The sequence below is a fragment of the Exophiala oligosperma genome, assembly GCF_000835515.1.
Source record: "Exophiala oligosperma strain CBS 72588 unplaced genomic scaffold supercont1.17, whole genome shotgun sequence".
Lineage (NCBI taxonomy): Eukaryota > Fungi > Ascomycota > Eurotiomycetes > Chaetothyriales > Herpotrichiellaceae > Exophiala > Exophiala oligosperma.
Window position 1 is genome coordinate 112,848 of NW_015622834.1, and position 13,289 is coordinate 126,136.

Sequence of the window (13,289 nt, forward strand, 5' to 3'; positions counted from 1 at the left end):
CGCCTCCAGAGCGATCTCGCAGTTTGCCGAACATCCAGTTCCACCCAGCAACGATAGCTCGCTGAAAGTACAGTCGTTGACCGTCGCTTCGTATGCTTTGGTGCAGGTTTTGGGAAAGCCCATGATGGGTTGGATCTCGTCAAACGTTATGCTGGCCGTTGAGACTTGTGATAGAGCACATAGTACTGTCACAATGACAGCCCGGTTTTGTAATCGTGGTCGCATGATTGATTAAGGTAGTCGTGATAGCGTTGAGTTGAGAATGGTAGAATGAAATGTCTTCGGAGCAACAAAGGCGTGCTGTGTTGCGTGCGCTGTGGCCTTGAAGTCGTCAATGTTTTCGGGGTTTGTTTACGGTGTGAAAGAGGTTTTGGGTATCACCGTCAACCAGTGCCGGTGAATATCTCTCAGAATGTGAATGGAGGCCGCTTTCCTTTCCTCAAAGTACCTCTTGGCCAAAATACATGTCGTGTTTTATCCGCCTCTCTCTCAACAACAATGTTCCTCCATCACCTTCTCACGCTGAGATTTCTGGTGGGTTGGGAAAGTCAAGAAACTCGCACGACTTGCTGGGAAGGAGAAGGCGGCTCTTTTTCCCTCCCTGGTACTTCTTCAATCTCTCCACACTGCCTGGGATCGTCCAGCGGATTTCCTGGTGGCAGACTCGACGATGCTGTGACCAGTCAGGTATTGACGTCTACAGGAGCCTTCGAGGATCCCTTCCCGTCCTACGTCAGTCCGAGCTTCGCCAAACGAGGGTTGGGCAGATCGCAATTCCACGCTTTGGGAGGTCCCAGTTGTATACGGAGTGTGTCGACGACAGATCTCTGCCGATCGCAATCAAAATATCCACAGCCTGCTGAGCCCTGCTGGACGCTGTTCGGCGAATTTATTCTCAAGCGGACCCCAACTTTTTGGTCTGAAACAGTAGCCTCCGCGCACAGATGCGAAAGACGGTTCGTCTGACTTACAACTGTCGGCCCTGATGTGATGTCAGATATCCATCTTATTCCCTCTGAAAGTGTGTCCGTGGTCGGTACGAGGGTGAGTGCAGAGCTTTGGTCTTATGAGAAACCTGCACCGGGGACGGGTTCTCCGAAGGCGTTTCGATTGCTCGGGCGGTTCTCGCGGACGCTCGCACTAGTCTTCCCAGAGGACTCGTATGGCTTGCAACAATATGGGACGAGAGGAAAGACAGGGGGCATAAGAGGTTTGGCAATTCAGAGTCTTCTGCGCATTGTTATCACCACAAATAAATGTGCTGAAAGAAACTTTTACTGGTGTGATTCACTTGCCAACTCGCCGTGACAGCGAATCCAGCTCCGCGACTCCTAGAAGACCCTCTGCGAGAGCCATAACGGGGTAGCGCTGCATACTCTGCGACACTCTACACCCTGCATTCAGGGTCATAAGCCACGAGGCTGCCCTGAGAACAGCCCAAGGCGGTGACGACGCGAAGCACCAAATGTAAGATCGACAGGGGAATCCGCTGGCCGATTGGCAAATAACCGATCAGGGGTCCAACCTGAAGCGTCCGTCACCGCTTGGGCGCGTCCGGATAATACGATCCATCTCTAGATCAGCCGTCGGTACAGGAACGCGTTTTTCCTCACCAACCACCGGCTCACAAGTGAATTGTATCAAGCACGGATTGTCCATTTGACGCCGCCCTTGAGTATGACATTATAGATGCGTCCACAAAGAGCAAAGCCTATCATTCGTCCAAGGGGAAGTGCAGCTCGTCACCCGAGTACTCAATTACTGGTGCGAAGACCATGGAAGGCGCCAACTCGAGTGGCTCGGCGCCTCGAGACCTTTGCCATACGATAACAAATCATGAGCTTTTCCAAATATCAATATCATTCCTCTTCTGCCATGTTTCATCACAGACATCTCATGATCATTGGCAATCTACCTATGGCACCAAAACACCTCTGAATCTCACCTTCCCGTCCATCATCTTCTTCAAGGCGTCGTTGGCTTTGTCCAATGGGAATTTCTCGATCATGACATTGACATCGTGCACTCTTGCAAAGTCAATTGCTTCCTCACTGTCGAGCGCATGACCACTTGGCCAGGCCACAAGACTCAACCCATAGTGGATCATGGAGGCCGTATTGACTTCGACCGGAGCAGAAGCAGCTAGAATTAGGAGCTTCCCCAATGGACCCAATCCCTGGAGTAGCGAGGGAATGAGTTTCTGGTTTGGCGCAGTGAAGATGATACATGAAGCCCCTCCCATCTATACCAAGTCAGAACATTGCATCCGTACAATACACACTGGCAAGGAACAGCGCTGACGCTCAAAGTGGTGCCATTTTCAAGATGATTATGCAGGAACGTACCTTCTGGAGTTGCTCGCCAATGTCGCCCTGTGACGCGTCAATGTAATCGTGTGCCCCGAGTTTCATAGCGAAGTCCTTCTTCTCCGAGCTACTGGAGATAGCCACAGTACGGTATCCCATCTTCGAGGTGTATTGCAATGCAAGGTGACCAAGCCCGCCTAGGCCTTGTATGGCCACAAGTGATCCTGGTATGACATTCTGCTTGCGCAACGCTAAAGCAGGCAAAGCCTTGCGTCAGCTCTGCAAGGTCAAACCTCCACCCATGGTTGTATACTTACAGTTGAACACAGTCACTCCAGCGCAGAGCAGTGGGCAAAAGGCGGCAGGGTCAACATCTTCGGGCACTGGCAATACAGTCAGAAGTGAACTCTCAATTTGTCATTTTGGACCTACCCGATACGACCGCCTCGGTTCGGAGAGTGACATATTCGGCATACCCGCCGTCCCGTGTAACACCGTTGACTGGAAGGTTATACATCAGCACAGTCAATGTGGGAAGGGATAACAGAAGGGCTCTCACTCTGTTCTTTCTCGCACATCTGAAACAGACCTCGTTGACACGCCTTGCACGTTCCTGAAGAATCCCATGGTAAGCAAGATGACGCTCAACCCAGTATTGTATCAGGCTCCTATTCTTACCATCGTGGCCACCGTGCCATGGAGCGCCTACTCTTGCGCCCACGGCCCAGCGGGTCTCTCCATCTGGGACCGCAGCCACCTCGCCAATGACTTCGTGGCCTATACATCTTGTCAGACACTGATGATACCATGAAGCCGGACATAATTACCAGGGACTATGGGAAAGGAATTGCCAAACAAGGCATTCTGGACGGCAACGTCGGAATGGCAGACACCACAAGCCAGTACCTTGACCAAGACCTTTTGAATGAATAATGTCAGTCAGAACAACAAGTGACATGCTAGTAATGTTCTTCTTTCTCACCTCTCCAGGCTTGGGCAGTTCGAGCTTGACTTGCTTAAAGGTCAGAGGTTGGCCTTTGGCTTCAAAGACTGCCGCCTTGTATTCTTTTGGTAGGGATGGCATTTTGGTATAATCTTATGTGTATTATCAAGTCAGCGGGTAGAGTGGAATCAATGAGAAGTATTTTCAGTGAGGTTACTACGTGTAGATTAACCAACTGGACGACCACTATATATACAGAAGAGGACAGTGCTTTATTTTTAAGGTGAAATACGAGTATTCCAGGGAGGGGTCGTGGTCATCGACAGATACTGTTCCGTGGATGGATTGACATAATGCATAATCCACACAATGATGTCAACAGTTTTACCCAGCGCCGTTACAATAATATCATGGCATTTTCCGTTTTGTCTCGCAACTTTTTCGCCAAAGAGGGCCCCCAGCTATTCAGTCCTATCGCCGGCAACGCGCTTTGACACTATCTATACTCAAGGCGAGTACTCCGTAGAGGTACGAGTATATTCGCTGCCTTGGTGATGAGTGTAAACACGTTCTCGGTACAAACAGTTTCTCTATGTCCGACCTCTCAAGCTTTGTTGTTCGGAGGCGGGAAGGACTTTTGCCTTTCCTTTTTCGATACTCGTACTCCGTACTTACTACTACAGTACACAGTTAATTCCGAACGATGGACCCCGGAAATACTTACCTAGGTATACTTGGCGATATATCAATTCTGGCTTTTATTCGTTCATACGGGGTTTGCCTTGTGCCTCATGTGGTAGTAGCTTTCAAGCCCACCTTTGATTACACAAGCTCGGTAATCCAAAACAACTCCTGGTAAACCCGGTAGACGAACCCAGAACAAGCAAGTCTGTCGTCTTGTGCGATTGGGTCTACATATCTCACTCTCACTCTCTCGATTGACGTCTTGTATACTAGTAGTGCTAGAATCTTGTCTTTATGAGAGTTTTTACCGACTCAATATCTTTCAGGCAGTTTAGTGCAAGAGTGACAAGGCTGAACATGTGCAACTTCTCATACCTATTAGATCGTTCACACTGCTCAACAATACCCTTTACCTCGACAACTTCCCTTGAACGACCAATTAAATATCGTCTGACGTTTGAACACTTCTAATATCGCACTGTGTGTCTGACAAGGGCGACAAACAGCAACGATTGCATTTTACAAGAACATCGGATGTGTAATCCGTTGGAGAGGGGTGGAAGAGCTTTATTTACTCCCCCACACTAAATATATTCCGCGGAACTACGGAGTACGTGCCTCGATGTCCCCGTACGTTCAAGAGTTGTCGACTCCGACAAACACTACAGACAGATCATATCTGCGTAAACATTCCTGTCGGACGTATCCTTTCATTCTCTTTTGCGCTATTTGGGCGTCCTTTTTTCTTTTCCACAAACCAGGAAACTCGTTTTTGTCGTTCCCTACGTCGGCACCTCGTAACGCGTCTTCGAACTTGAACGTGATTCCATTGATGCCTCTACCTACAACCACCTGGTGAATCGACAAAGGCACACCCTCGAGTCTCCTCTCTACATCCTCACAAATACAAAGACAGCACAAAATCTCCCAAACATTCAGAATGGTAAGTATCTCGTGTCCCTGTTACACCTAGGTATCCCAGGGTTCAGACTCCTCGAGACGCTTCATCAAACTCACTCTCCCAAACCGTCGGACTCTGCTGATCCTCCCGTCTCCGTTTCAAGTCCCGCGACTCCTCCCACACCTACATGCACACTCGATCCTCACGTTTCGCCGACCTCTTTGAGGAATTCTGTCGACCACCGTCGGCCATCTTCCCGACACCCTCCGCCGCCACTCCTGGTGCGGGACCGTCGAACCAGGCGCCACACAGCGGCACCGCCAACCACCTCGCGGCGGGCCCCAACGGGGTCATCGGGGTCAACGACAATTCCAACATGGCCCAGCTCCCCGGCTCCTTTTTGCCCTTCGAGGAGATCTCGCTCCCGGCCCACCTGCAACCCCTGAACCCCGAGGACGAAGACGACGTCGTGCCCGACATGCACGCCGCGTTTGGGATCAACAGGGCCCTGGGCCAGAACCAGGGCGCAGCGACCACCGCCGCCGTGACCATGTCCGGCGGCGCCGGTAACGGAGGAGGGGCAGGAGGGGGAGAAGGGGCCGGCGGCGGCGGCGGCGGCGGCGGCGCAGGAGAGACGAGCAACGCAGGGGCGCAGAGGGAACCCGTCTGGCGCGACTTCGGCCTCGAGGCTCTCGTGGCGGGCGTGAAGATCGGTGGCGGGGGCGGCGGCGGCGGCGACGACGAACAACACGGCACTGCTGCGAGAAGGGAAGGACGACGGACGAACCTGTTGCTTTTGCGGTGAATCAAGAAGTCCAGACCACACGGTATCGACCGAGGTAATACGGCTGGAATCACGCAACTCCTACATCTAAAACTATCCTTGTATCATCAATCTTTGTATCAATACGAGGCAACCGCCGACGCATGAGAGAAAGCGGAAGCGCGAAATACAAATTACTGAACGAGTTCAAATGAGACACGACCTCTCAACGTCGACACCATTCCGGAAGACCTGCCTAAGCCCATGCTACGACAGGTTCGAACTTGGTCATCCCGGCCACGGCCGTCAGACGATTCCTACGCGAGGATTGAATCACACGGAGAGATCTACGGCCGATGGAAATAGATGGGACATTACGATCTCATTATCCTGCTTCTCAGTCTTTACATCACAGGCTATACATGACACTGTACGTGACGGGACTCAACGTGGAAGGCTTTCAGTATACGTGCTGGAGTACTCCGTGGCGACAAGTCAAGAGCCCTCCCAAGTTTTATATCCTAACGATATCCACCCTCGCGCGTTTAAAAACATCATGTGGAACCGTCTTCTCCTCCTTTTCTTCGTCACCCAGTATTCTCGGCTGCAATGAAATCTGCGCAAATGTCCCGGCAGCTTTTCGCTTGGATAGTTGGCCTGGGTTGATGACCATGACACTGTCCACGACCTATACACGGAAACTGTGAGCCTAGAACAATCAAAACGAATGGTCGTATCAAAATCCATCGTGGAGGTTGGGGTATCCCCATAACCAAATCCATATCAAGAATGACAGTAACCAGGGGTTCGTCGTGCAAAGGGGGAGAAGAAACATACCTTGACACTGGCCGTGATCAAACTGGGCAAAATGAGCACATCAGGCTTGACCTGCATCCACTCCCCCAGCTTGTGATAACCCATATCCAGACACGCCCCGGTCGCTCCGTTGTTCCTCTTGATCGGCGGGAAGAGTGGGAAGAAATGCCTCTGGTCTATCAGGCAACCAGGGAGTCGACTGAGCAAATCGCTCCCCACGCCGCCCAAGCCGTGCGAAATCTGCTCACGGCTCAACTCAAAGAGAACATCCTGGGAACTGATCGCAAAAACCGTCTCGTTCAAGCTTATAAAGCACGGGTTGGGTAGCATCGTGACCTGCTTCGGCAGGTGTAGTTCCTTCTTCACCAGTCTCTCCTGAGGCCAGGAAACGTGTTTGCTCAGCGCGTCGCGCACGCTGGGCACCACGAGCACCGTTATGCTCGGAACCGCGGCACATAGACGCTGCAGGTGCGGTGAGATCCAGGTCCTAAACAGTATGGCCATGCTCGCGTCCTGATCCGAACCACGTGTCTCTCCCGGGAAGTCAAAGTCGCCACTTGCGAGCAAAGGGTGCTCGATATCCAAAAACGGACCGGTCAGGATGAGAGCGTCGGCCACGTTCTCCGCTGCCTTTTCGCAAAGTGCACGGAACGGCTCGAAGTCGAGATTGTCATCAGCTGTGTACGGGCCCGAGGACAGCATTATATTGAGCGGCAAAGAGGAAGATGGAGAGTCCTCGCTGACTTCGAGGCGTTCGTTAACAGTATTGATGTCGTTGGTCGTGGACGATGGCATTGGTAGTTTGGGGGTGGCAAGTACTTCTTTGACCGTAAAGTAAAGCCCCGAGGCGTTTGTGCCTTTCAGAGCCACAATCTGGCCAGGGAAAAATTGGTACGAAGGTAATGCGTCAACTTTCAACGGGACACGCAGGCCAGCGCCCATGCGACGTGACATTTCGAGCACGAGAGACGCAGAGTTGAGTTTCCCCTCGGGCGTGTCCGACGCGATGCGTCCTACGGCGACGATCTCGCTTGTACTTTGTGCCGCGGCATTTCCAAACGCAGAGTCGTCGAGGTTGTGATGTTTCTGGATCAGAGACAAAAAGTCGTCGATCCTCTCGTCGAGAATCTCAGAGGTGTCCGAGAGGCGCATGGACATGGGCTTGTATGCGAACTTTTTGAAATCCGTCCGCGAGATCAGACGTAGTCGTGCTTCCGAGAAGGGGGCAAGTGGCGCTTCGGCCTGTGGAAGGTGGTCGTTTAACGTTTCGATGATCTGTCCAGCATTCTGCCGCTCGGAGAAGGGTATACCTCTATTTGTTCGTCGTTAGAGTATGCGTTTGCATCCTCACCAGGATGTATGTAGGGGGGTGGGCGGGAAATGACATACGCAGGACCATCCACCTTGCCAGCCTTTCCTGGTGTCTTGTTGTTCGTGTCTGGCCGATTGATCTTCTTCGGGACCGGGGAGTCGAAGTCTGCTTTTCTCTTGACGCTGCCGCCGCTTCGTCGACCGACGGTGTTTGGTGTGAGTTCGTCAAGCCTAGAGAGTAAGGGCAACAGTAAGCCGATGGACACCACAGAGTCACGCGTCCTCCCAAGGAGGTCATGGTTTTGCATACATCCCAAAGACGTCGCCGGTCCCAACCGCCCTGGGGGTCGCGTGGACGGCGCCCTTCCTCTCCGACCTGGGAGCGAATTTGTTCCCCTGTTGCGTCCTGCCGTCGCCCCGTTCGACGCCGTCTTGTACGTCCTTGGCAAACATGCGTGCCGTCTCGAGGTCAAGTTTGGTCTCCTCGCCGCCCATCTTCAGGCAGTAGACCTCCCATTTTATGAACAGTTCGTCGGCCGTGAGGGAGTGCAGTCTCAGGGTCGACTCGAGCACGCCGAGGATGTCCGGCGACAGGCCACCGCCCGAGGGGTCGAAGACCGCATCGAGGTTCTCCTTCGCGTCCGTCATGTTTTGTGATCGGTTGGCTGGAGTAGATGCTGAAATTGTCTACTCCGTATGTGGTGGTGGTATATTGGAGCGTGCGTTTCTGCGGTCTTTCTGAAAGACGCGTTTAGTGGAACGCGTCTCGGGCAACAATTATGCTGTAACGTAGTTTCGGGGTCTACGGTCAAGTATATTGGTATTTGATCCGCGGTCTTCTGCCTCAGGTGTCCAGGACAACTGAGAGAAAATCTAGCCAAACAAAGCACAGGTTGCCTCAACCCAAAACTTGTAGAATCAAGTTGGACTGGACAATTGAAAAGGCCGGTGTAGATGTGAAAATATACTCAGACCTCAAAAACAAAGACCGACAACTTCGGGCACTGCTCCAAGGGAAAATATCTCACCAATGCAGGACAAACTGAGTATCAGTTGGCCTGGAATCACATCGTTTATTCAGTCTACGTGGTCAATCCGTTTTCTATAGAAAAAGAGAGGTTCTGCCAGGTCGCTCTGGTGTCTATTGCTACCTCTTGCACTGGCAGGGTCTTCTGTTTCCACCACTGATTGTTTCTGTATCTAGCACACATCGGCAATGTCTTGTCTTTACCAGCCCACCTCGATGCCGAGGAGACACTTTTATCCTGTCTGCTTCATGTCAGGGAGTGATTGCCCATACAACGCCGATTTATGCTTCAATGAGAACGCCAAGCTATGCAGTCAAGATCACCGCCCTTGGTCATTACACTTGATTCGTTTCCTCCTGTCCTTCAACTAGGATATAATGGAGAATGTCGCTGAGTGACAAAACCCCCTTAAGGTAATTGTTCTCGTCGACCACCATCAATCTGTGGACTCGGGATTTTCTGATGGTTTCCATGATCGTATCGAGGCCGTCTTCCAAGGAGCAACAGTAAATGCCCGGGTGATTCGGCGATCGTGCTGAAAGAGCCTTGCCGACAGTCCAAGTGAGGTTGCCATAATCTCCCGTCTTGAGGATTTCGATGACATCGACGGCTTCAAAGACGTTCAGCAGTACACCTGTAATATGATGAGTACCAAGTCGAATCAGCAAGCACCTTAGACTCACCTTCTGTTGTCACCACGGGCACACTGGATATGTTCTTCATGACCATCTCGTCGATGACGTCCAGCATTGTTGTGTCCATACTGCAGCGAACAATGTTGCCATATGTTCCAAGCTTGATCATCTCCAGAGGTTTTCGTAGCATTTCAGTTTCCTTCACGTTCATTGCGATGAACTTGAGGATTCTGTATTGAGTAATTACACTCGTGACCATCATTCTTTGAGTATCGCTGTCATATGATACCAGTGGAATACGTCGGGCTCTGGACACCAGCTGCTTCCGCAGCGCATCGTAGAGGATAGCTTCCGGCGATGCTGACACTGTCTCGGGTGGTTTGACGTTGAGGACTTTCTCGACATCTGCACGATTTATTAGCCTGGCTCGCACACGGAACGGTGGCCTTCTTGATTACCTTTCAGATCGCTCAGTAGCAGTTTGTCCACATCTTTCAGCTTGTCGGCGTGTAGGTTGTAATACCGAACCACATTCAAGAAGTCGTTGACAGTGAGGAGGCCTGCATAGGTCGAGGTCGAAGAGTCCCATAATGGTGCAGACACGATTCCTATTCATATCATCAGCTACGCCCTGTGGAACAATGGAACTCTACGTACCACATTGGACCAGAATATTGAGGCTTTCTTTCACGGTCAATCCAACATCGAGCTCGATGAGCCGGAAGCTGAGTGGCAGGACCTCATAGCAATTTCGCACTCTGAGAAAATCTCGGATGGCTTTCTGGTCTCGGCGTTAGAATCCAATGCTCCCGTGTGATGCCAACGAAACTGCGGCTCTCTTACCAGGCCTGCTCTTTCATCGCGATCGATTGGTCTTTCCGGTTTTGCAGGAGCTATTGGTCGAGATATGGCTCTAGGACGAAGTAGATCTGATGGTCGGACAAAGGTGGCCTCGTGACCAAGGCTGGCAGGAGTAGTGTGGGAGGCGGCAGAGGGAGAAGTTGGTTGATTCGTAGAGAAGGTAGGCTGCGCAGAGGGCGGGGTAGAGGTTTGGGTCACCTCAGCGTTCTCTGCCATGACGACCACTCCAGCAGCATTTTTCTTTTGTTTTTTTTATTTCAAGAGGGATGAAAGTTTCTTCTGAAGAACACAAAAGGCGACAGAGTGTGTCTTGTTGGAAGGCGGGTTATTAGATGACAGCCGGATGCTGTGGAGCAAGTTTTGGGCGCCCACGAGTGAATTTTGGTAGGGCGGGAAGGACTGGTAGGGCTCAGTGGCCGAAGCGATCGTTGGATTCCTCGTGCAGGGTTTCAACAATGCAAGTAATCGTTTTTGCGCAGGTGTGTTCACAGCAGACCACGGTAAGGATTGGCTCGGGACTGGGGAAGCAAGTGAGAAAGGTGGGATGCGGGTTGAGAACTGGGACTTGTTGGTGGGATGCGGACGTGCCAGCGCTATTCTCGGCTCACTAGGCTGGCGCTGGTTTGGGCTGTGATGTGATGGAATGGTAATGGTGGACTCAGCTCATCTCAGGTCACCGTGATTGGCATGTGATCATGCGAGGCTCTTTTTCTAGAAGGACAACTTGTCAGCCCTCGAGTCTATCAGCATTTTCAGACTCGTTCGAGTCTTGCCATCTCCGGATAGTCGTCTGTGCTACAGCATGCGCCCGGCTGGATCGCTCTAGGGCTCTAGTCTAGTTGAAAAATAAGAGGGTACGCTACCAACAATATCTCCATCCATCGCTCTAGGCCACATAATAATCCAACCTGAACGCCTAGCTGCTCAATGATTTGAGTAACTTGTATCGATAATCTCAAGTGCTGGTGGAAGCTGTATCCTGCTCGCATTCCGTCAGACTCTTCTCCTCGCCTCCCTTGAGATACAACTCGGACTCGCCGATTCTTTTCCCTCCCTTCTCCCATCGAGCTTGACGTTCCACCCTCTTTAATTCACATAGATCGTTCAGTGCCGGCCAATACTTGTCATGATCATATTCGAACTCGACTAAGCCGCCACTCTCCTTCAACAGTTGTTCTCTCGGCACGTGTAGGCCCATGTCCTCATTGAACCTGATCTTCTCTCGTGTCAACGGGTCAATGAAAGGAGTGATGAGTTTGAAGAAGCCCCAAATGTAGAACGGTACATTCGTGACCAGCGCGCGACCGAGGCGTTCAGGGTAGTGGTTCTGCAAGATATTCAGGGTCTGCTTTCCTTGGGAAAGAGTAGCGCCCTGTCCGGATTTGGTTTCTGCGAAATTGATGAGCAGCGCCAATGTTTCCTGACCAGGTGGCATCAAATCAATCGCTCGCTCCAGCATAAAGACAAGGTGTTGGATTTGGCGATCACTGCGTTCCGTATTCTGTTTCGAGGGCCTCAAGTATTGGCACGTCCGTCCGTGATGATCCCAACCTAATATTATTTGCTTGCCTGTAGCATTCTCGACGGATATGTAGTCCTTTGTGTGTTTTTCAAGCCCATACTCGCGCCGCCAGATCAATGTGTTCTTCAATCTTTGTTCCGATTGAGCCACATTCCAATTAGTGGCCCTCAGATATCGTAATAAACACTCTCGTGTAAGGAACATCCGTTCCGAGTCTGTCAAAGGCAATGACTTGGAGCCTTTCGCGGAATTCTCGGGTAGTTCAGTCCAAGATAGCACACTCTTCAGTAGTGTGTCGTATTTCTTCTCTTGTTCAGGCGTTAAGGCAGGCCTAGAGGGAGGTTTCGAGGTTTCTAGGGGCTCGCCCAGCGGAGTCTTGATCACTCCGTCGGCTGCGCTGCGTGGAAGGTTCAGCTTCTTTGACGCGGCGGGCGTCGATGAACCTCTATCTTGGATATCGGTCGCATATCCTGCGCCTGGCTCTGTGGGCGGCACTGTGGAAGCAGCAGCTGTTTCGCTAAGTTTCTCGTCAAGCTTCGCTTCTTCCATTGCAGCGGAAAGTTCCTCTGCAGCTTTCTCGGGATCACTAGACCCAGGAGGCATTCTGGGATTGTTTTCGACAAGAGTAGCCATGATATACCATATTCTTACAGGAGAACCTGCGAAAAAGAAAAGAAAAAAAATGCTCACCGGGGCCGAACACGCTTGACTTTTACATCGTGAATCGAATGTCAGATGGAGTATGGGGAAGTGCAGATTGCACTACTAGGCGCGTCGGATCTTCCTCAGCCGGCGAGCCTCATTTTCAATCCCGCGAAAGCAGCCAAGAAATAACTTTTGCTGGCTTGTCCGACGCTTTGATATTCGCTTTCCACAGAGAACAAGATACTTCTGCCGCAACGAGCACTTTCAACTGACTTTCGCTAATCTATACTGCTCCATTGGATACTAACCTGCATTGATACAGCGATGGTGTAACCTTTCACAAACACCGCCATTTTCGTCCACGGGTTTTCTCTCGCTTCTCAGCTTCCGTCCTTCAGCACTCTCTCGATACATGATCTGGAGCTCTCCTCTACTCGAGCATCATAGGAGTAGTCCTTGCTAGTATTGCGATTTCCCACCCATGAAGACCTTGTCTGACAAATCCAAACCTCCCGAAAGACTGTTTGGTTCGTTTTGCGGAAGCTTCTTCCAAAGCAGCCGAACGAGCCTTCTGACGCCGTTCTGCTCAATTGGCTCTACTGGACCGAGTGTCAAGTATACATGTCCCTCGATCTCTCTCATCTCTGCAGCTCGAACCTGAATCGTGTCGTGCCAGTCAAGAGGAAGTCCGATTTTGGCGTGATGAAGGAGAGTCGACTTCTTTTCGTTGAAGTAAAAGGGGCCGTAATAGCACAAGGTCTTACTGGCAGCATCCGCTGTGTCCTCTTTTGTGCCATCCACCTTGTCTGACTTGCACGCGTTGTTGTCGTCTGACTGAATGATAACCGACATCTGCATTCAGTTAGAAATAAAG

At 51.3% G+C, this 13,289-nt stretch overlaps 5 protein-coding genes across 5 annotated transcripts; 1 reads left to right on the forward strand and 4 right to left on the reverse strand.

The window, feature by feature from the left end:
• Positions 1-1,915: 1,915 nt before the first annotated feature.
• PV06_10946 (uncharacterized protein) lies at positions 1,916-3,390 on the reverse strand (the record flags this gene model as incomplete). Its single annotated transcript, XM_016412542.1, has 8 exons — positions 1,916-2,242; positions 2,346-2,557; positions 2,624-2,689; positions 2,739-2,807; positions 2,866-2,919; positions 2,985-3,083; positions 3,134-3,224; positions 3,289-3,390. The coding sequence occupies 8 exons, from the start codon at positions 3,388-3,390 to the stop codon at positions 1,916-1,918; spliced, it is 1,020 nt and encodes a 339-aa protein (XP_016257041.1).
• Positions 3,391-4,583: 1,193 nt separating this feature from the next.
• On the forward strand, positions 4,584-6,775 carry PV06_10947 (uncharacterized protein). The gene is made up of 2 exons (XM_016412543.1): positions 4,584-4,876; positions 4,998-6,775. The coding sequence occupies exons 1-2, from the start codon at positions 4,874-4,876 to the stop codon at positions 5,637-5,639; spliced, it is 645 nt and encodes a 214-aa protein (XP_016257042.1). The 5' UTR covers positions 4,584-4,873; the 3' UTR covers positions 5,640-6,775.
• Positions 5,976-8,372, reverse strand: PV06_10948 (uncharacterized protein; the record flags this gene model as incomplete). The annotated part of the gene is made up of 4 exons (XM_016412544.1): positions 5,976-6,285; positions 6,435-7,725; positions 7,803-7,955; positions 8,035-8,372. The coding sequence occupies 4 exons, from the start codon at positions 8,370-8,372 to the stop codon at positions 6,112-6,114; spliced, it is 1,956 nt and encodes a 651-aa protein (XP_016257043.1). The 3' UTR covers positions 5,976-6,111.
• Positions 8,373-8,749: 377 nt separating this feature from the next.
• On the reverse strand, positions 8,750-10,791 carry PV06_10949 (uncharacterized protein). The gene is made up of 5 exons (XM_016412545.1): positions 10,231-10,791; positions 10,045-10,168; positions 9,846-9,995; positions 9,436-9,792; positions 8,750-9,386 (listed from the first exon to the last, which is right to left on the reverse strand). Exons 1-5 carry the CDS (start codon positions 10,462-10,464, stop codon positions 9,088-9,090), a joined length of 1,164 nt encoding a protein of 387 aa, XP_016257044.1. The 5' UTR covers positions 10,465-10,791; the 3' UTR covers positions 8,750-9,087.
• A 111-nt stretch (positions 10,792-10,902) lies between these two features.
• Positions 10,903-12,505, reverse strand: PV06_10950 (uncharacterized protein). Its single transcript, XM_016412546.1, has one exon. It carries the CDS (start codon positions 12,401-12,403, stop codon positions 11,204-11,206), a length of 1,200 nt encoding a protein of 399 aa, XP_016257045.1. The 5' UTR covers positions 12,404-12,505; the 3' UTR covers positions 10,903-11,203.
• Positions 12,506-13,289: the final 784 nt, after the last annotated feature.

Bases quoted from the DNA above. Each gene is read 5' to 3' on its own strand.
- PV06_10949 (XM_016412545.1), bottom strand. From the start codon at position 10,464: ATGGCAGAGAACGCTGAGGTGACCCAAACCTCTACCCCGCCCTCTGCG. The intron at 9,996-10,044 runs GTACGTAGAGTT...TGATATGAATAG, and splicing joins CAATATTCTGGTCCAATGTG to GAATCGTGTCTGCACCATTA. The intron at 9,793-9,845 runs GTAATCAAGAAG...TAAATCGTGCAG, and splicing joins GCTACTGAGCGATCTGAAAG to ATGTCGAGAAAGTCCTCAAC.
- PV06_10950 (XM_016412546.1), bottom strand. From the start codon at position 12,403: ATGGCTACTCTTGTCGAAAACAATCCCAGAATGCCTCCTGGGTCTAGT.